Raw genomic sequence first — 22,307 nt, forward strand, 5'->3', positions numbered from 1 at the left:
TTATTTACCAGTTGGATAATCTACGGAGAGTACATCTTTTACAGGAAGCAAGCACGGGTACTTTCTATAAGTTGCTAAATCACTAAGAACTACCACACCCAGCTGCGCCCTTTGTATTTACATCCTGGGCATTCTCCAGTGAGAGGGGACACGGCCCAGCCTGCCCAGCCTGCTCCTGCTCCAGGGTAATCTCCCTCAGCTGTGTATGAATCTGGACTGAGGGGAGGAGGCTCAGAGCTCTAAGCCTGTGGGTGCAGAAGATTCTCTACAAATGCACATGCGGAGTAAACAAAACCCATCAGGCCCCTGCAAGAGTTCGCTGCCTGATTGCACTAAACATCTCGATGGAATCTACAATTGGCAGAGTAATTGGCGTTATTACAGCTGATGGGGAATTTCTGATGCTGCCCAAGCTCTCCTTTGAAATAATACTCAGCCATTTAATTTGTCCAGCTCCCATGTAGCTGATTGCTCTTTTCTGCTGGCATTTATCAGGAATAAAACGCACTGTCTCTCCAGACGCCTGCTGGCTGAGATTTCACAGGCGTTTCTTTTTCGACACTCTCCCCACTTCTCTTAGGATCCCATACCTCAGTCACCTTTTCCAGGATGCCAATGAGTTAATAGGCTCGAGGCGGGTGAACCAAACTCCGGTTTAATTCTTAGCTGTGTATTTCTAGTGCCAGCTCCAGAGCTACTTGAATACTCCTGCTATAAGTACCATAAAGTATTAGTGAAAGATACGTAACCCTACAAAGATTTGGTTGCCCTAAAAAAGACTCACAAAACTTGATAGCTCCAAAAATAAGACAAGTAATAAAGACATCTTCATTATAACCACAAGACCAGAAAGCACCAGGGAAATAGTTTGGATACTTGCATTTTGGTTTGGGGGATCCATTTTCACCCCTGGTATACACACATCCCTGGAGTGGGCTCTACAAGTATTTATGGAGCATCTACTTTTTGCTAGAAGCACACAGATGCTTTTTTTACACAATGCTCAATCCCCATTCCTCCCTTTGCCATTCTGTTCCTACCCAGATGAAGGGTGAGAAAGCCCAAGTTCGCCAGCTGTGTTTTCTCATAGTAGAGTCAAGGCAGGCTTTTGAGCACAGACCTTTCATTCCCATCAGCAAGCTATCTGCCCTCTCCACACGTGGGGATGGACTGCTTGCCAGAGACAAGAGTCCTATGGCCAGGATGGGTCCTACCTATAGGTGCCATCTCAGTGCAAAATCCAGAACCCACACCCTCCTGAATCACCTCTTGTCTCATTTTTTTTTTTTAATACAGAAACAACTGAATTTATGAGTGTGAATGTCATTATGTAAAGTTGCTAAAGTCCCCAAGCCTGCACACAGTCTCCTGAACAGCACCCATACATATGCCCTTAGTTCATTCCTCACTAATTTCCCTGGGCAGTACATCACTGTGCCTATGCCTCTTCAACAGCTGGAGCCAAAGTGATGTACAGAATTAGGCTGAGATCAGTGAATCCAAGACAGTTGGTTCAATACTCTGGTGGCTGAGAAGCTCTTGATACATTTGTTTAAAATAATTTTAATACTTTCGAGCTAGTCCTCCTCCATGGGAAAGAGATAAAATGTTAATCCAGAAAGGGCCACAGATGGTAAGGGAAGGAAGCAATCAATGAAGGCAGTGGTGGGTGTTCTTATCTCCTGGTCAAACAGTCCCTCTCCATCCTTCATCCACTCTCGTCCATCTCTGTCCTCCTCATCCTCTTCAAGGGACACTCTCACAGGGTTGCAGTGTCTGCCATTGCTCACTTCGACTGGCAAATGTCATCAACAAACTGATGGAAAGATCAGGCAGGATCTAGATTTTTGTTTGTTTGTGGTTTGTTTCTTTTTCCTTCTTTGCTAATCCCCAATCTATTATACTATCTTGGGAAGCTGCCATTTGTGTTGTAACCCTGACTTCAGTGGTCCAGATTGAATTTCAATTACATACCTTTTAAGAACAACAAGAATTATAGTGTGTATTCATGAAGTGCTTACCATATGCCAGACACTGTCCTTTGAATCCTCCTCAAACCCCATCAGGTATGTATCCTTTCACTAATGAGCAACAAGGTCAATAACTTATGAAGGTCACATAGTACACAGCAGACCTGTGATTTGAACTTATCAGTTTAAGCCAAGAATCACTGCTCTTAACTCTTACATGATAAAGTAATGGGATATGGTCCCTGTGATAGTTAGTGGACACAGCAGAGTGGGAGAAATCTGTGTTATGTTACTAAATGAGCATCAATTTTTACTATATATAGTGATCTACGACATCATAGAGTTTTCTTGTCTTGTGTGTCATTGGCTTAGGACACCTGTTGGAAGCACAGTTCTGCCAGAGGATCTGACACACATTTTTAGGAAGGTGGGAGATGTAGAAGGAACATTATGTGCAGAGCTGGAGAGGGAGACAGGGGGCGGTCATTATCAGGGAAATAACAGAAAACCATGGTGGAGGCTGTTGGCAGACTTGCTACAGCCTCCAAACACAAGCAAGCAGATGGCTGGAAGGTGCCGTTGAGAGCTGCAAGCTGTTCCACCAGGAGGGGCCCCTCTCTTGTGAGGGTCTCCTGACACCTCTCAATCAATCCTTTTGTTTGGTAGGAAAGGGGTTGGGTAGATAGATGGGTGGGAGGACAAGAGGGCTGAAGTGTGAGCCAGGCAATGGAGTTGGAAAGAACTTAAAAGGCAAGCTTGCGTATTTGTTGGAGAGGTGGACCTTGTTTCTCAAGAGGTAAATTTGAAACTACCTTGCTAAAGCAATTATGAAAAAGGTACCTTCTTTCAAGTCCTAAAGGTGGTCTGTGAATTTGCATTTTCTGTATGTGAGTCATTCCTAGACCTAAAACGTATAGAACAAAGTTATATATCATATTAAAATGTAGACACGGGGAGAGCTGACACTATAACTCAATCTGCTAATAAACACTTATCTGAGATTCATCACAAAACATCAATGGCCTCAGGTCTAAAGGAGCAGAATTACAGGGTGGTTTTTAAGAAGCAAAGATTGATACCTCTTTACCGGAAGGATCGAAGGGAAAAACAAGAATAGAAACTAGAAACATGAAGATGGTGGAAGAAGTCACAGATTAATTAAACTTTGTGAATCTCGGGGGATCACAGAAATCATCTAATTCTGCACCCTTGAGGCTAAGTTTTTTGTTTTGTTTTTGTTTTAGATGAGAAAACTATAGTTGAAAATGAAGAGGATGATATTCAAAGTGAATCCCCACTGGTTGTCCTTGCTTCTATTCTGAAGAATTGAGCTTAAATCAGATTTTAAAAGGCTAAGTCATTTTTGAATACCCTAGGACAGATAACTTATGTTGATTCCTTTGATAAAGTAGAAAAATCTCTGCGCATGAATAACTCTCCCAACACCCGCCTATTAAGTTCTCAGGCATGAACTTCTACACATTCCTTTGTTTTTTTGTTGGGTCCACCTGCACTCAGCCCTCAGAGGGTCAGAACATCCTGGGAGGAACAAAATATTCACTAAATTCTAAAGAGACTTCATATCCCAAGAGAGCTTATTAAAACTTCAGAATATTCCATTGAAAGGCCAGACACTCTGGAAACACCTGGGGAACTTCTCTCTCTGGGACCATATACCAATGCTGGTTTTTAAGGAAAAAAAAAATCCACTAAAAACACTGTCAAAGCAGGCAGTGCAAAGAACATATACCTGCCGTATGAAGCTGTGGATTTTCTGTAAGAAGAATTAATAGAGTCAGTTTGGGTTTTAGTGCTGGCTATGTGTAGACATGTGAGCAAATTATTTTGTTAAAAATGGTCTACTATTGTCACAGATGTCCAAGTTCGGGAAAAAAAATAATTAAGTGGGTTGCCTTAGGAATTACGGGAAAAGATCCATGTTTTGTATAGGTTTCCTCCAAGTAGCCAGAAAGACACCTTTACAGGCGGAGCCATTTTTATTTTTATTTTTTGCAGGGGGAACACTATTCATAATGCAAATATATTGCCATGGACTCACAGAAGGCAGCAGAGAAAAACAAGAGTCCAGATCCTACCCTTTTAATAAAAATAGGAAATTGCATAATTAGAACAGAACATCTCAAATAGTTTTTGGTGAATGGCCAGATGTTATTTTTATCTTCAATTTACTTGGGTAAAATACTATAAGGATAAGTAAGTAGGAAAATGATCACATGCTTGGATATCATGGAAACAGCAAGTTGCTAGAAACGTTTCCAAACTCTGGTTCTAGATGTATCTCACTGTGAGCCAGTAACACACACTTGACAGGCTGCCACTGGTCTGAAATCCATGCTCTGAACAGTAGTGAATCAAAGAGCAAAGATGCGTGGCAGCAGATGGAAGGCAAGTCGAAATAAGGCCTTGAGAAAAAGGCATGGATTTACTACACAAGAAACTGAGCTGAGCAAGAAGGACTGTGGAGATCAATCCCTCTCCTGATGTCAAGGGAATTAGGTGCATAAAGCTGGATCTTTTTGGATATCTCTTAGAGTCCAGAAAGAATGCCCAGGTGTCCAACAGAGGAGGCCATGACCCCAAACACCAACACTAGCTTGTTTAAGATCCTGGGCAAATCTCAACAGTTGAGTGGGAATAGCAGGGAATGAGCCTGTAGGCTTTACTGCATCCATGCATGGCCACACTTGCTCAGCTTGGACCATGGTTTCCTCCTCTGTGCAAGGGGAGGAGTCAGATGTCTGAAAAGGGGGTTGGTGTGGGTTTTAGATGCTGGGGGCAGGTGAAGCACATACATATTCCTGACACAGGGGAGACACTATTTGAATGTGAGGCCCTTTACCTTCTCTCCCTTCAAGATTTCCTCTGTATTGCAGGGTGTTTGTTTGTTTGGTTGTTTTCTGTGTTGTTGTTTTTTGGTGTTTTGCTTTTTTTTAAAAAAAAAAAAAAGAAAGAAAGAAAATTATGAGGTTGATTTGGATCCTGGGGGCGGAGGGGGAGGGGACTTCTGAAAACACCAATATCTGGACTCCACCCGGACTCATTCAATGGGGTTAGGCTTGGACTCCTGTAATTTTCATAAGCTCCCCCAATAGTTCCCATCTGCAGTCCAGGTTGTGAACCACAGCTCTGGGTGCTCTCTCTCCTCTTCCAGTTTTGGAATGGAGGGAGGAGGTAAGCAAGCATCATCGGTAGTTAGCAGGACTTCCTTATACACTGTCTTGCTCTGGAATGGTTCTTCCCCAAATGGCAAAGTAGATATTATGTGATGAGTTCAAAATAAGCCAACCTGTTTTTTCACTGCTGTGTGTCTTAGATGAAAAACTACACGGCCGACCTCTGCCTCAACTCAGTTTCCTCCTGTGTAGAAGGGGCAACTGCCACCACGACTCTTCCATTGGGAGTTTGGGGAAGGAGGGAATGAGAGCAACAAAAATTCCTCACCAAGATGGAAGGATTCAAAATGCTCTGCATTAATCTCATCTATTACTCTGAAATGTATTAAATGCTTTTTTCTAGAACCAGACAAAGGTTAAGAAAATTTAGGATAATGTACACAAGTGAAGGTGAGGTTGTTTTCCTGGTCATATAAGTGGTAAGTCAGGGTTTAAATTATCATAACCATGGGGATACGCTCTAGTTCAAGGTGGTATTACTGAAGTGGTTAAGAACAAAGAGGTTGGAACCAGATTGCCTGGGTTCCAATCCCAATTCTGCCACTTAGGGGCCTTGTAACCGTAAGTTCCCTGTGCTTGCCTGTGATAGGGAGATAGTAGTATTGTTGATTTCACAAAGGCCTTGTAACAATTAGATGATGCATATAAAGTTCAAAGAATACTTTCTTGCATAAGCACAGTTTCCCTAAGTCCTCAGCATATGTACTCAGTCCAAGGCACTGTGAGCAAGTACTAACACCAACCCCTGAGCTCAGCAGGGCTGAGTGCTCTGGGAAATTCAGAGCTGCCATCTCAATCTTTACAACTGTTGGTGCTGAACTTGTAGGCAGCGGGTGCCCATGTGGAGTAGAGTCAGATAGTGGTGGTTCTGTTGAAAAGACATGATCAACCCTAGATGAACAAGCAACCTGGGAACTCAAGGGTTTCACACTAAAAAGACTCGAGCTGTCAGAAGCCCCAAACTATCCAACCTGCTTTGCTACTTCCCGGTGTAGGAGCACCCGTCTGTAGCAAGCCAAACCACACAACACCATCCAGCCCTAGGCTCTGTCATGGACCCTTCTCCGTTTCCCCCTGCCTTTTCTGTTGGGAGATGCGCACAGCTAGGATTTCTTTCTACTCAAATTCCACAGCCATATCTTCCTAAAAAGTAGCTTCTCTTCATGAAATGTTTGGGATTCTTGCATTAAAAACTTCTGGGTTAAGACCATGGAGCTCAAGATATTTTGCAGATAATTATATCCCCTGATGACCTATGAGTAGAACTGATTTCGAGGCTGAGGGGAAAAAAAAGTAAGGGTTTGTTGAGGGAGAAGAAAGCTCTCCTCCTTTGAACATGGTGCTGTTATCATACTTAACCCGGGGATGAACACAGCATCTACTCAGTCTGCGCGTCCTCTGGTCATCCACTGTGGCGGACAGCTATCCCTATTTCTCCAACCAGCCAAGCAGCTGCTGAGCCCAATGCTTCTGTCCTCATGTACTTTCTCTGGCATTTCTCCCCTCAGCAGCATCTCCACTGATTCTACCCCAGCATCATTCCCTGCTAATGCCCATAGGGACCCATGTTCAGAACTATTGCTGGATCCTCTCTTCATTTTATCACCCTACTACCTATGGCATAAGCTTCTTGCCTCACAATTCTGGCTCTTTCCCACCCTCAAATCTTCAATGGCTCCTACTGTCTTCTATTATGCCTACTTTTGTATAAGTTTGAAAACTTCAGTAAGAGTTATTTTTTAAAAGTATGACTCTTTTTCCAGAGTTTTAAAACCTCTGCAATTGACCCCAACATAATTTTCAAACTAAAATCCCATCATAGTTACACCTGAACCAGATTAATTAAACCACTGCAAGTCTCCAGAATACATTCAAGCATCTCACCCCTGTTTTGGCCTTCATTCAGGCTGCCCCTGCCCCAGTATAAATTCATTCATTACCTCACTTCCTTATCATCTGTCTTGGCCCAGGTACAATGACACCTCCATCTGGAAGTCTTCCCTGCTTGGTCTATAATATATTCATTTTCTCCTTGAATAATTCAACCTGCACATCTCTAACAGAAAGAAGAAATTAAATTCACTGCGTGTGGTGGGCCCCGTGGTAAGCTGTTTTCACACACATTATCTTATTTGATCCCTTGCAATAATCTGTGAGATAAGCTGCACAACTTTTTTCCTTAATAAGGAAATTGAGGATAAAGACATTAAGTAATGTTCCCAGAGTTACAAAGCTGACATTAGTGGCAGGACATGCCAGAACTGTCAACTTCTGGGGAAGAGTGTGCACAGCAGGACGCCCCACAGAAATGTCTCTCCGGAAGCCTCTGAATGAAATGGTAACTCTGACCAAAGCCCTGTTTTCTTCACTCTGGAAAATGTTTCCCTGTGCATTCTCAATTATTCCCTCCACTTTTACTGCAATGTCCCCTTGGCCATCATAGCCATGGACATTATAAAAATTTCTCATAAACTGCTACTCTTTATAGGATAACTATTACACTCACCCTCTAAGATCCTATCATGAGTCACACTTGAAGTACAACATAATGTTTTCCTGAAAGAAGTATTGGTTTGGAAAGTAGGAGAAGACCAAGTGCTTCAGCCAGTGGGGGATAGGTTTTTGCAAGGTAGCTTTCCCAGCATGGTGGCTGGGCATGTGAAACTTGCATCTGAGATTGGGCCCCACATGGTTATTTATTCACCACATTCCAACTGGGACCCTTGTAAACATGTGTACACATGCCCATGGGCACACCCACATGGACACCCTACTACAAAGTTTAAGCAACCATCGCATTCCTGTAGGAACTAAGAAACAAAGAAGAACTAAATGCCAAGAAGCTGGGATGCTATTTGTGTCCTAGTTGTGAGCCCCGATCTAGCATTTGCCTTGGATCACTCCTGCAGAGCTCAGCCTGCAAAAGGAATGGAATGTCTAACAAGAGGGGAGTGGTAAATAAATGACGGTACTAGCAAGCGGACAAAAATAGCCCGCTGCTAGAAGATTTTCCAGTGACATGGGAAGCACGCAAACAAACAAGAAAGAAGGTAACATAATAAAGTATATAAAAAATGATACCAATTTTCAACAACCCATCCATGTGTATGCCTATGTACATTAAAGACTGCAAGATCACACCCCTAAATGTCATTATCTACACTTGCATAAACAAGATATTTTTTCTTTCTTTTTTTTGTATTTCCCAAATTTCTTTAAAAATTCTTATAATTAACATCCATTACCACACAGTTACAAATCTTTTTTCTTGGGATGAGACTTTTAAGATTTATTTTCATAACAACTGTCAAATATATAATACAGTATTATTAACTCTATATATGACAATAGTCACCATGATGTACATGCCCAAGGCTTATTTATTTTGTAACTGGAACTTTGTACATTTGACCACCCTCACCCATTCCGAATTTCTCCAGGAAACATGGATAGCTTTTTTAAGGAGGGGAAAACAGGATAAAAAGAAACATGGAGAGGAAAGCATATGATTGTTAAGCTTCTATGAAATGGAAGGAGATGCCTTCTTTTACTCCTTTTGGGACTGGAGAGGGGTAGTCTGGCAAAGGGAGATGAGGGTAATCATTTCCAGTCATCCAAAGCCCTGTAAGGGGGGATTCAGGGGTGTCTGTTCCCTCAAAAGGCAAGAAGAACAGGGTCTTGATAAATGGAAGATGTGTTTGGGGGTGGGAACCATAAGGAAGAGAAGAGTCTGGGTGGTTTTGGTGTGAATTTCAGAAGCTCTTTCATCTGTGTCTTTAAACCTTGTTGAAATAGTAGCCACCTGTCAGTCCTAGGCCTGACTCTAAGACAGCCGTGGGCAAACTACTGCCCGCAGGCCGGATCCGCCCGTTTGAAATGAATAAAACTAAAAAAAAAAAAAGACCGTACCCTTTTATGTAATGATGTTTACTTTGAATTTATATTAGTTCACACAAACACTCCATGCTTTTGTTCCGGCCCTCCGGTCCAGTTTAAGAACCCATTGTGGCCCTCGAGTCAAAAAGTTTGCCCACCCCTGCTCTAAGAGATAGTCCTACCCTCTGTGGTCGAGAGGCCAAGCTCACCGAACTCCCACAGCAAACTACAACCTCAGGATCTTAGCATAAGCCATTAGCCTACCTGCAGAGCAATGGGTTTACTCCGCCAATGAGCAAGGTATCCTTGCAAACCAGCCATCCTGGGAAGAATGGCAGATAGTCTCTTCCTTACTTCCTCCTTTCTCTCTGGAAGCAGAAAGGAGGACAGAGACAAAGAGACAAGCGGGTCTAGCCTAATTGAGTTGCCCTTGTCCACATTTTCCAAGCTGAGAGTCATCCAAGATTAGCAAGGAAATCATGACAATTTTCCCTAAGAGGTCGCAGCAGGATCAGGCATCAAGGAAAAAAAAAAATAAGCCCTTTACAGGCAAGTGATTAGTGTGGACGGTGTGAAAGCTTACAAGCCTGATTACAGTTCCCCCAGAGAGGGGTCCTCAGTGGATTCCTCTCCCAAAAGCTACTGATGGTTCCTGGAAGGGAACAGACCCATGAATTATTGTGGACATCAGGATGCGTGGGACTCAGCATCATCTGAAACCCAAAGAGAGAAGGAAAAAATAACATCAGAAGCCAACAATTTGGTGCAGTGAGGCTGGGAGGTGGGGTTGGCCCAAGCACATGGGCAGTATGGTTTCTGTTTGGAAAAGCGCCCAAAGGGTGGGAGTGACTTGAGACACATCCGGGCCTTTCTGACGCAGGAATAACACTTTAGAATTAACTCTGATCTGGGCATTACGCACTGGCCACAACATTCCCAGGGCTTCCTGGCCTCAGGAACACACATCCTGAGGAGTGAAAAATGTGGATGTATGCTCCTAGCTTTGGGGGGCTGACACACAAATGGGATAATGTGGAAAGGTCAGACAGAACCAGGGGAGTGAGCCATCTGTACCAGCAACTGTGGGCTGGTGGGGGGAGCAGGGAAGCTGCCTTTCTTGGATCATGGCCTCGCATGTTATCGATGCACCCAATATATCTGACTTTCGCTTCTCTTAATAATTCAGTTTAAATAATCTAGAAATGTGGCATGACAAACATGGAGAGAATGTGATCATTTCAGAAAGCAACGATGCCTCCCCCTCCCCCCAACACACACACATATGCCTTCCATAAACTCAGTCTCCACTGGATACCCTTTTTAAGCCTCAACACAACATCACACAAAGCATTTCCCCTTTTGTAAATCTTCAGACAAAAATAAATCATTAGCTGGGATGCTACTGTGTGCGAGGTAGGTGTGGAGGTGGATGGGATGTGGGTAAATGTTGATTTTCTTTTGTTTTTGTTTGGCATTCCCTGAGCTCCCCTGGAAGTTTATGTGAATATGTGAATAAAGACTTTAATTAATGAGCAGTTTTCCATAGTTGACAATCAGGCTTCCTGATTACTTATTCCTAAGCCTCATCACATTCCTGACAGAAGGATCAACAAGCTATAATGGGAATACCCCAAAGGGTGCAAAAACTTACCTTTGATGCACCAATGGTGCTCGCTATTCTGTTCATTCTCTCTTTGCAGCCTCTCACTTCCCACTTGCTGATCCTGTATCTACAGAGCACACAGCTCTCACTACAGGATCTACTTCTCTTTACCTCCATGCTCTGTCTGCGCCGGGTCCATGGGGAACACACAGGCTGTGTGTCTGGTATGAATGAGTGTTGATGCTTATCTGTTTGTGTGTGGGCAGTAAGTCCCCTTCTAGAGACAGGGAGGGTGACTACCCATCTTCCATGCTGTTCAGGAGGTCCCCAGGGAGCCCTTGTCTGGGCCCTCTTGTGGTTTACTCATGGTGACTTCCAAACAGCATTCTGGCCAGAGAGGATTGTGACCCATTTTCTAACCAAGATCAGCAACACTAACCAAGATGGGCTGGAGTCGGAGATGAACTGAGTTGCCAGACCAATGACTGCAAGGCATGTGCACACAAAGATTAAACAAATGTGACTATTCTGTCCCCCCCAAAAAAGAGAAATACAGGGGAATACAGCAGCCCACCCCACCCTCTACCTCCTTGGATTAATCATTTTCTAAGTGAAGTCACCCACCACCATACATTCCAAGCATATTGGTCTATATTTTCCCCCAGTATAAAATATTAAGAGAGAGAGAAGAAAAAGATGTTTTGGTCACGATGAGATGAGAGAGGAGCTGGAGGGAGAAGGCAAGCTACCAGGTCACTGTCAAGGTTAGCACCTTGAGTCAGAGAAGCTGGAAATACAAGGGGGGCGGGGAGGGGTTTTGCCCCAGTGCCAAGTTTTTAAACTCATGAACAAACTGGAACATTTCACTCTCCCAAACGTCATGAAAGGATCAGTGGATCTTACCTGTGGCTGAAATCCTTTGAGGTCGCTGGCTGCAAGGTCACTGGCTGTGAGGAGCTGGAAAAGAACAAAGGAATTTTCCTTAGTAAGACTTCTCAAAGTTTGCATAGACTATCCTAAAGAGGACTGATCAGCAATGGACTTGCCACAGACTATCAGGGGTGGGCAAACTTTTTGACTCGAGGGCCACAATGGGTTCTTAAACTGGACCGGAGGGCCGGAACAAAAGCAGGGATGGAGTGTATGTGTGAACTAATACATGTTAACACTGCTGCTGGTGAAGGAGCGGAGGGGAGAGCAAGAGAACCCTCCGCTGTTTCGGCTCCGCGGGCCAGATAGAACAGCCAAATGGGCCGGATCCGGCCCGCAGGCCGTAGTTTGCCCACGCTGGACTAGATCCAGAGCTAAAGAAGCAGAATTGCTAAAGTAAGAGAGTTAGGGGCCAGGAACATCAACTCAAAGACCTTCTCACCTTGTGGCCACCATATCTCTGACTGCATTGTCCCTCTCTACTGCCTCCTACCTTTCTCACAAGTGTCCCCAATGCTTGAATTGGGGATCATGGTCTATGGAAGGACTTCAGCAGATCCAGCCTCCCTGAAATTGTCAGTTCAATTACAGGAGTCTAAAGATGTATACACTTCTTAGGAAGAGGGTACCTGACTTCCTTCTTACTATCAAAGTAGCCTGTGATACCACTAGCTAAAGGCCTCCTTCTCCTTCCCCTCCCCTGTTCCCTTCTCTTCCTTCTCTTCCTCCTTCCTCTTTTTTGTTAATCAGCCCAGTAAAAATGACCCTTTTCTCTTCCCAGCTACGTGTGACTCCGTGTCCCTTTATCATGTGTTTTTTTATCCTATCTACTGTTTACATATTCATAGCTCATGCCTCAAATTATCATGCACAATCTTTTGAGTCAAGAGTCAAGTTCATCTATTTTTCTGTATCTTTGTGTATAATCAATAGTACAGGATAGCCCAGACAACTTGGCTTAGTGATTGAACCAGGAGGTCACGGTTCAGTTCCTGGTCAGGGCACATGCCCGGTTGCAGGCTCCCCAATGTGGGGCAGCCAATCAATAATTTTCTCTCATGAATGATGTTTCTGTCTCTCTCACACTCTCCTTTCCTCTCTGAAATCAATAAAAAAAATTGTTTTTTTTAAATAGTAAAGGGTAAAGGTGAGTAAAGAGTAAAGGGTAATATTTTTGCATCCTCTCCAAAAAGCACCTAGTTGACTCATATGATTAAATAATAAAATAATAACATTCTGTATTTTTGTGCAAAAATGCTAAAAAAGTGTGGGGTAAAGAAAAAGGGCAGATGATTATTTTGATTCAAGAAATGTGACTGCTAGCTTTGTTAGGCCTGGCGAGCATTTGCGAAAAATAGGAAAGATTTCATGTTTGCTGTAACAATATTATGTTTGGTTTGAGAATGAGAGGGAGTTATGCTGGACTCCAGGTCTCCAGCCTTCAGAAAAGCTCAACTGGGCTTTTCTGGCTTCTCTAAATGACTTTGCCAAAAATAACAAGGAGAGGGGTGTTAACGCTGGGACAGAGCAGAGAGGAGGTGGAGAATGTCAAAGTTGTACCTTTCTCCCCACACCCAGGCTTGAGGATCAGCTCTCTCCAGGCACAAGGACCCATGAGAAGATAGCACCATCTGACAGAGAGCCAGTTTGGCCCCTCTCTTGGTAATGCAACAGCCCAACAACAAGACATGGGATGTCTGATTAGACACTAAGGGCCAAACATTATGGGACTTAGTCCCTGCCTTTAAGGAACCTACAAGTTGGCCAAAGGATAAGGCATGCATATCAGTGTGAGCAGAACATACGTAGTAGGGTGTAAGCATAAACATGTGGAGGTAAATTAAGAAAGGTCAGGGTGGGGTTGCTTAAATAAGACAGAGCTTGAACTGAGCCTTGAAAATGGAAAGGTGGCAGATCGAGGAACCTGAGGTGGGGCAGCTGCAAGAACAGAAACATGAAAAAGGGACTCCCCAGTCCCAGTATAGCACCCATTGCATTTGCATCTCCCTATGGCCAGCCATAGCACACATTAAGGGCACAGGGAGGAGGGCATTATAGTGCATTGAAGATCCACCCCCTGGGTGCCCAGCACAGTGACTGCTACTCTATACAATTTTTCTTTTTTAATCTCCACAACTCCATCAGGACATAGAAATTAGCTCCACTTTATGGGAGAAATTGAGACTTATGGAATTTAAATAACATTTTCAAGGTCACACGGGTAGTATAGGTATTGGGAATTTAAATCCAAAATTATATTGCCCCAAAGCTCATCCTCTTTCTTTTATTATGTGATGCCTCTGATTTATAGAGCATTGGAGATAACTCGCTGATGAGACATGGCATAGGGAAAAAAGATGAGTGCCAGACTATTAGTCAAGTGAGCTACAGGCAGTACCTAAAACATGTGTCCCCATGAATGACTTTTAACTGATCCTTCCTTCCAGACATTATTTTATTTAATTGGTAATGACCATCTACTCTTCAGATCTCATCAGTACAACCTAGGGTTCTAAATTGAGCAGAGCACAGGTTAGGATGGAGATGGGAAGGAGGAACAGAAAGGGTGGGGTGAGGTCTGGGTATGAGAGTGACCTTGTTAAGGACAAGACCACCAATATGTGTTAGCATATCGGAATCAAATCTCAAATTCTCCAGGCCCTTGCAATCCAGGGGGAAGGGACTCTTCTACCTCCTTTTAATGGGGCTCAGCAGGTAGACAGCAGGCATGAAATCAAAAGGTCTAGATCCTCCCAGTTCTGATGCTGCAACTGCAAATCAACCACAAGTGTGTTCAAAGCATCTTATCAGATGCACTATTTCCTCATGCCAGTGGTTTTGGACTTGAGAAATAACCAGATCCATTTGTTTGATTGGAAATAGAGATATGGCATTTTGGTTATTATTCATAGTGTCCCTAGCTCAACAAAGTCAGGATCTATCCCTGGGACTATTAGACCCTCTTTTCCTTCTCTTCAGAAGGACCCAGTTGCACGCAATTTAGTTCTTAGTTGTTTGAAGTTCTGTTTTGTGCTGTTATATGTATTTTTTATTTTCTTTTTCTTACCTAACAAGACTGTACCCAACAAGACCATGGTTACTATCTCATGTAATCTCTACATTTCTCAACGTACTGAGGAGTCTGGACATAAAATTAGTCAATAAATACCTATTGGTCAAATGACTTTAAGGGAAAGTGGTGAATACTGTCAATAGCAGGGACTAGAATGACTAAACTGCTGAGCCTGCAGAAGACACTTGTGAGAGACGGCTGGTGACACCCTTCAAGTCGACAAGAGGAAGTGGCACTCAGCATCTAGAGTATTTCCTGCCTGAAGTAGGCACTCAAACATGTGAATGAATTAATCAGCAGTGGGAACACACTCTTCTCTATCCGCTGTAGGTTTTATGAGAGAATATTGGCTTATACATCAGTGCAGGAGTCAAAGGTTCAACTGAAGAAAAGACAGCATGAAGTCGAAAGGGGATGGAGAAAGAGAGGGAGAGAGAGAGAGAGAGAGAGAGAGAGAGAGAGAGAGAGAGAGAGAGAGAGAGAGCTCCTCTTCCTGTGGATGAAACAATAAAATGTTCAATGGGCCCATTGCAGTTCTGATGTGTTAGGACCAATTTAATTGGTGGGTTGGGGGAGGCAGGGAGGTGGTATCAAGGATGGTTATCCAGTAACTTCTAAAACTTCTGAATTCCTTACCTTGTAGATCCTGAACTATTGATTCACAATCTAGAGTGCATCTCAGGTGTTATCTGACCTGGGAAATAACCAAAGGCAAGCCTGTGACCTCCTCTCTTAATAGTCCCCTAAAGAATAGCCTTTCCTCACCATCAGCCCCAAATCCCTGCCTCCTGGCTCCAGGATTTAACCATGCTCCACCCAAACACGAGCTCTTGAGTAAAACACAGTCTGCACCCAGGAAAGGAAGGGGCCGTCCTCTGCACTGAAGTCGGTGCCCAGATGTGCATTAGAAATATAGCTCAGGAAGTTCTCCTATATTCAAAACTGCAGACCACCTAGATCTATCTGGTCCTCAAAATAGACTTCCACTCTTACAGTGTCAGAACCTGAGGGAGACAGTGGAAGGTCCCAGGGTGGATGAGGAATTCACTGTGTCCCCAGAGGGCTCAGGAGCCCCCTCTGCTGGGGGACTGGACAGAGGGAAGGTGGTGTAGACAGAGATTTCCATGTGTTCTCCTCTCCCTCCCTCCCTTCAACCAGAGTGGCTCTGTTTTACCCTCTTTCATGTAAACAATTTCATTTTAGAATGAATGATCTGCCACTAAAACAAACTTTAAAGCTGCAGACTAAATTCTTCTGTTGTAGAAGTTGATAGTGAATTCAGGATCACACTGATAATTCACAACAGGCCGGGCCCCCTTACCCCCAGCCCCTCAGCAACCATCTCAGTCTATTCCCACCCTATCACCCTGACATAGCTGACTGCTGGCCTCCATCCTGGAGGTGGAACAAATGTGCTCAAAAATCCAGGGGAAACTGAGGCATTGGCAAGCAGAGATGAGCCTGTCCCTCCACAAAGCCACGGACCTAAAAAGCACAGGTCCAGACCTTCTGGGCCCCCAACCAGACCCCATTCTCATTCTTCCCATTGGAAAATAGCTCACTGCCTGGCTGTGTGGGGAGTGACCCAAGGCAGGGAGGCAGAGAGGGAGGGGAATGCAATCTGCTAGGCTCTGGGACTTCAATCAGGCTGAAGTTAATGAAAGGATCCTGCCTTTTCCCAGGATGGCTAAGTGTCTGCGAGGCTCCAGGGAGAGGCTTGAGCGGGTGTAGGAGAGAAGGGCAGACAGAATTACATCTCCTAGTAAATGGCAAAGGAAGGAGAAGATTCTTTCATCTCCCTGGTGGAGCCAGATTTGTTCCTTGGGCCCTGTCTCGGGCCATTCTCATTCCTGACACGATTTGCCGGTCTCTGAAACATCCCAAGTTCAAAATATTAGGAGGATGGCTCTGCTTTCCATCTTTGAGGAGCTGCAGTTTTCTCTCTTGGGAAGTGATTTTTGTGTGTGTGTGTGTGTGTTTTGGTCTCTCCTAGCCTGAGGGGCGGGCTGGGGAGCAGGGAGGATTGGAGGAAGAAAAAGAAAGTGGTGAGGTCCTAAGCAGGTGAGAGGAGGAATATCCTCAGCTCCCCAGGCAGAGGTTCTCTGCCCTCTCACTACTCACCAAGTCACCCCCACACAGCTGCAGCCAGTACGCCCTGGTGACTTCCCTGGGTCTAGGACTGCTCCCCCAATAGCTTCCCCTCTACCTGTGAACTTCTACAGCTTCCAGAACTTCCCTCACAGGAGGGAAGAAGGCTGCTCCATTTTCCTCCCTATGTCTTCCTCCCCTCTCCCAGAAACATCATTTTCCCTATGCTGGTCTCTTTCCAAAGGTGCACAGCACATCTGGGTAGGCTGTGGTCTCATATAACTCCATCTAACTCCCCAGGCTGACACGTGTGCCTGGAAGTGTATCACTGACACAAAAGGGGAGATGTGGGTCACACTGGACATCTGGCCAGAAGGATCTAGGCTTCACAGACATGCAGCTGGATGAACTGAACCTGGTTTCACTGGGGATCCTCTAGGACAGTGGCTGCCAACCTTTTGGACCTCACGGACCACCAGTGGTCCACGGACCACTGATTAGAGACCGCTGTTCTAGGTCATGTGCTTTCCCTGCTCTTTCCTCCCTTGTGGGTCAGAGAAATAGATGACAGCAGGTGAGAGGATGGATGGATAGATAGATGGATGGATGCATAGGTAGATGAAGGGTCAGAGCAAAGATGGTTTTGGGGAGCCAAAATGACCCATTTTCAAATTGCCTTAAAGACAACTTTTATTAAGTAAGGCTTCTACTTAATATGCACCCTCTTCCCTATTTTCAATCTGTTTTCATTTCTCTTTTTTATTTAGTAAGAATTAGATCTTTTTCTCCCTCTTTATTTTGTGAAGCATCATCTACTGCCCTCTTTGGCTATAAGATGGATCCTGAACCCCATCCCACCCCAATCCCTCAACCCACCAAAGAGTCCAGAACAGCCTATGTGGAAGGCAGTGTCCCAGAAAGCCAAGACAGGTTTTCAGAAAACAACTAGCCCCACCTTCTCTTTTGGCAAAAAGGAAACTGAGGCCCAGAAAGAGTAAGTGACTTATCCAATGGAAAATCAGGAACCACAAACCAATGATATGTATATAAACCAAAGGAAGTTTTAGGGGCCCTAACATCTGAGGACTGGGAGATTCTGAAAGGGGAGGGGAGTGTTACAAGGTAAGTCAGGGATAAGATAGGGAAAAGGAAAGAAGTTTAAGGTGATTTCCACCAAGCAACAGCCTCTGGTGCCACCATCAATGAAAAGCCACAAAATTACCAGGACCACAGGGGTAAATGTGGAAATTGTAATAAGGGACATAAAATGAAACCAACAGGGAACGTCTCCTTCACAGCGATGATAAATGGAACATTGCAGCACAAAGGGGAATTCATTGGGCTGGGAGTGGGAAAATGCATGTCCTATCCCTGGGTCTGCCTCCACTCACTAATTATGAGCTTACTTCATCTAGTCAGGTCTTATTTTAGCACCTATAAAAAATGATTCCCATATCCCCTCTGGCCCCATACCTCCAGCATCTGAAAGTGGCCTTCTCACTTCGGGGATGAAAAAGTTGAAACAGACTCTCTAGTTTCCTCTATTTCCTCTTTTCCAGCAACTCACCCTTCCCCAAAACACACCCCTCTAAGAGGCTGTCTATACTTTCTGGGAGATTCCCAATCAAAAGGACAGGAGGGAAGACGAGTCTTGTTCTGAGCCCCATTATTGGTGTGCAAGTAGGAGTTGAGATAGAAGGTCACCTGGACTGCTACACAGGTTCACTGTCTTAGTGAGGCTGCAGTCACATCCATATTGAAGCAAAGGGCAAGCAACCTTACAATTCCAAAGGCCTTGGTTCTGACTGCCCAGGCATTTGGGGTGGGTGGTGAGGAGGCCACACAGTCAGCTTCCCACCAACCTAAGGGGCAAGGTGCACACTTGAAGCTGCCATCCTAGCTGGACTGAGTCCTTTTGCTAAGTCTCCTCAGACTCATGGACTTTTAAAGGTTAAACCTGAAAGCACTGACAGTGGAGGCAGACTTAGCTTTGGGCTCCTTCCCAAAGAGTAACAAGCATGACTAATAATAATTGCGTATAACTCCTGGCAAGCCTGGTCTTGATGGCTTATATTTTTCTTTTGTTATTTGTTAAATGATGGGGTTCTAATGTGTACAGGTGAGAGCTGTAACAAATTCCCCTAGATATGCAGCCAAGAGAGCTTTTACCTTTTTTTTAATGTTTTTTAGTTCCATGAGTAACCTTGTACCTATAACCCATGCTCTTATGGTGGGGTGGGTATTTGGTGGTTGTCCAAGCTATTTCAACTTCTGGGTGGGAATGCCTTTCATCTTTCTTGCAGATTAGAGCTGCAACTATGAGAGCTGATGAAAGAAGAGGCCTCTGATTGCCCTAATCTAGAACTCACCGGGACAATGAGTCTTATTTTATGTTATTTGAACCTGGTGAACCTACAGAAATTTGCCCCGCCCTTCTGAAACTTCTCAGTAGAATTCTTTTTAAATGCCTTGTTCCCCAGACCAAGAAAACTGGATTTCATGGAGGGCACCTGGTATAGTGTTGAGTGGAACATTTACAAAGATAAACCTGATATAAGCTGATGACATGGGAGCTCATATCCCCATTTATTAAGTATTTTGGTAGAAAAGAGCTCAAAAGGGTTAAGTTGTTTCTGAGGCTACACAATTAGTAGGTGTTAGAATGGCACTGGAGCCTGGTGTGGCTGACTCATCACAGTCTATGAGCCGCCTGCTATTTTTGGAATGTGCATTATTAGAGCTTTTATCAGGTCCTCTATGATGCGCTGACCCTTCAAAATGAATCACGCGTAGTAAATTTATAGAACAGTGGTGTTCAAATTGTACACTATGGAGTCCTGCATTCCACGAAAGAGTCTTGGGAACTGTAAGGTGGGTGAGAGGGGCGAAGGTGGAGAGTTCCAGCCCAATCCCACTTAATCCAAAACAACTCAACTTTTATTGATGCTTTATATTGGATTTCCGGGTTGAGATCTATTTGATTTAAAGCTTTATAATAAAGAAATGTTGAAAACTCCTATCTAAAAAGAGAAGGCCCCTACAAAGGTGAGCAAGCCATTCGAAGTACTAACAGAATAAACCTGGGAAACAGAATTATCCAGCTCACTTCTTTAAAGATGCCAAGATGGGCCTTCTTACTAGTTAGCAGAATAGATACATAGGCAGGCCTCATTTTAAGAAAACTCCCTTTAAGACTTACCACATGTGAGTCCTCATCAAAAAAATGCTCTCTTCATCTGAAGTTCACCAAGCTACACGCTGAAGAAAGCATCACTAATTTACCAGGAAAGGACAGAGCTAAAGATATGTCACCGCTCAGGAGCCCAGTCTGGGCTATAGGTTCTTTCCTTCGAACAAAATGAAGAAATCACATGCAAGCATCTGCGGGCTGTTTTCAAAGTCTGGAAGAGGCCATTAAAGCAGGTTCCCTCATTGTACATATGCCAAGCAAAGCTGGGTGCTGGGGGGAAATCCAACGGCGTCTCTCTTCTCATCATTTACTGAATTTCCGCTTAGACTGCCCAGATGATCTGAGCAGTTGGCCCCAGCGCTAGTATTGAAGCTTTTCTGGGATCCTTGGCGAAACCCAGGAAACTGACTTAGACCCTTAGGCTCATAGGGCAGCAGAGAATGGAAAAGGCAGAAGGTGCTTGCTTCAGAGAGTGTCTGAGCGCGGAGTCAAGAGCTCTGCTCCTTAGCTCAGTATCGCCAATTTGGCTGAGAATCTGGGCCCCCTTGGCCAAATCTAGAGCAATTAATCCAAATTACAGGTGAATATCTAAAAGGGATAATGTCAAGCTGGACCTTGTGGTGGCTGAACCCTACACTGTAGGCAGCCACAGCATTTGTAGGCCTCAGGTGAAATGGAAGGGCCTCCTCCAGAAAGCGCATTGCTAATTATAAGATAAAAAATAATTGATTTTTCAGGGCCTACTTTTGCCTGTTATTATAGCAGGTAGATGCTTTTACTCCATTATCTCTCTTCATCTTTGCATTACCTATGTAGGATAGTATTATTTTTACCAGCTTATAATTGAGCAAACTGAGAGGCAAATTGATTAAATAATTCACCCAGGGTTACAGAGGCAGAAAGTGACAGAATCTGAACTCGAACCCAGCTTTGAATCATAACAAGTCCAGTCCTCTGTCTAAGGTGCCTGTGACCCCCTCAGGAATCCCTAAATTGTGTCTTGCTTCCTTCCTCCCTACTCTGCCAGGGAGTCAGCCCTAAGCCCAGGGACATTGTCACTGCCAGCTGTGCCCAGCTAACCTACCATGAAGGTGGGAGCCAGACTTCCCATTAGCCCCATGCAGCCTCACAGTGTAGGCATCTAAGGTAACATTCTATTACCTTGATCTTCCCTTCATATTTCTCTGAACTCAAATTGACTTTTTTCAAAGGATCTTTGTTCTTGAATCCTGGCTGACTAGGACTCACTAGAGTCTGTACTGTACACCGTACACTGCTTCCAACATTGCTAATTATTATGAGTATCTTCCCTTCCTAACCAAGTTTACCTCCTCTCCCTCCAGTCCTTCTTTCCTTCCAGCATTGAGAACATGCCAAGTTCAGGGCATCATCACAGGTGCTAGGAATCCCCACAAACTCCTAAATGTTTCCCAGAGAACAGCTCGTGCCATTCAATCATCTTAAGACTCTCATAATGCAGTACTATGATTACACCCATTTTATGAGTGAGAAAGCAGAAACTTAGCTCCATTAAGTGACATAGTCAAAGTGATAGGGTAGTAATTGACAGATCCAGAGAACATGCTCAATTCTATTTGAGTCCAAAGCCTTTGTTCACTCTTAACTACGCTGTATGGTGGCACTGCCAGTAACTTCATGCCACCTAGAGAAGATCTCTGCCTTCTAGAGACACAAGCTAAGACACGAGACAGGTATTTATTAAAAAGGGGGAACCAATGATGGGGAAGGCATAGCTGCATCCCAAGGAAGAGTAGTATCATTATGATCATATAAGTGGGCAGTTTTAATAATACCCAGAAATGGGAAATCTCCATTAATCCATATCTGTTACTACATGCATGAGACATGCTATGACATCCTCTTTGAATCCAACAGAGAATGAGAAGGAGAAGGAGCAAGCAGGAAGGGCAGTTTGCACCCACGATCAAGGAGCTGGACAGCAAGGCATGACCTTCAGGAAAGACAGACAACCATCTTCAGCAGAGATAAGGGAAGTGAAACCTGGAGTTCTTCCTCTCGTTTACAAGAAACCGCCTTCACAAAACTAAAATTTAAAAGGCAATCTTTGTTTATCAAATACCTCTGCTTATGGTTACCATCAGAAAGATGACCAGGTTTTTTAAAGATCAGGTCATTTGCTTATTCATTTTAATTAAGCAAGTGGAACTTGCTTGTTTCTATACTTTGCTATTGATTGAAATAAACATGTCTTTGAATTGCTATTTGAAAGCTGTTTGCACAACCAATGTGCAATCACTTTCATGAGTAGCCGTGCTCTGCCAATAGTGCTACTGGCATCGAAAGTGCTGAGTCCCTACTGGGTCCTGCTGCTCCCTAGGATGGGAGCTCTTTGAGGGCCAAG

The 22,307-nt window shown here is 44.1% G+C and overlaps 1 protein-coding gene across 3 annotated transcripts in view; it reads right to left on the reverse strand.

The window, feature by feature from the left end:
- The window catches only part of SETBP1 (SET binding protein 1), a 347,989-nt gene that overhangs the window by 159,194 nt on the left and 166,488 nt on the right, over positions 1-22,307 (reverse strand). For all 3 annotated transcript variants that reach the window (XM_036320948.1, XM_036320949.1, XM_036320950.1), the window contains one exon: positions 11,547-11,600. In XM_036320948.1, the coding sequence (XP_036176841.1) occupies positions 11,547-11,600 (54 nt within the window). The remainder of the gene's footprint in view (positions 1-11,546; positions 11,601-22,307) is intronic.

The sequence above is a fragment of the Myotis myotis genome, unplaced genomic scaffold, assembly GCF_014108235.1.
Source record: "Myotis myotis isolate mMyoMyo1 unplaced genomic scaffold, mMyoMyo1.p scaffold_m19_p_9, whole genome shotgun sequence".
NCBI lineage: Eukaryota > Metazoa > Chordata > Mammalia > Chiroptera > Vespertilionidae > Myotis > Myotis myotis.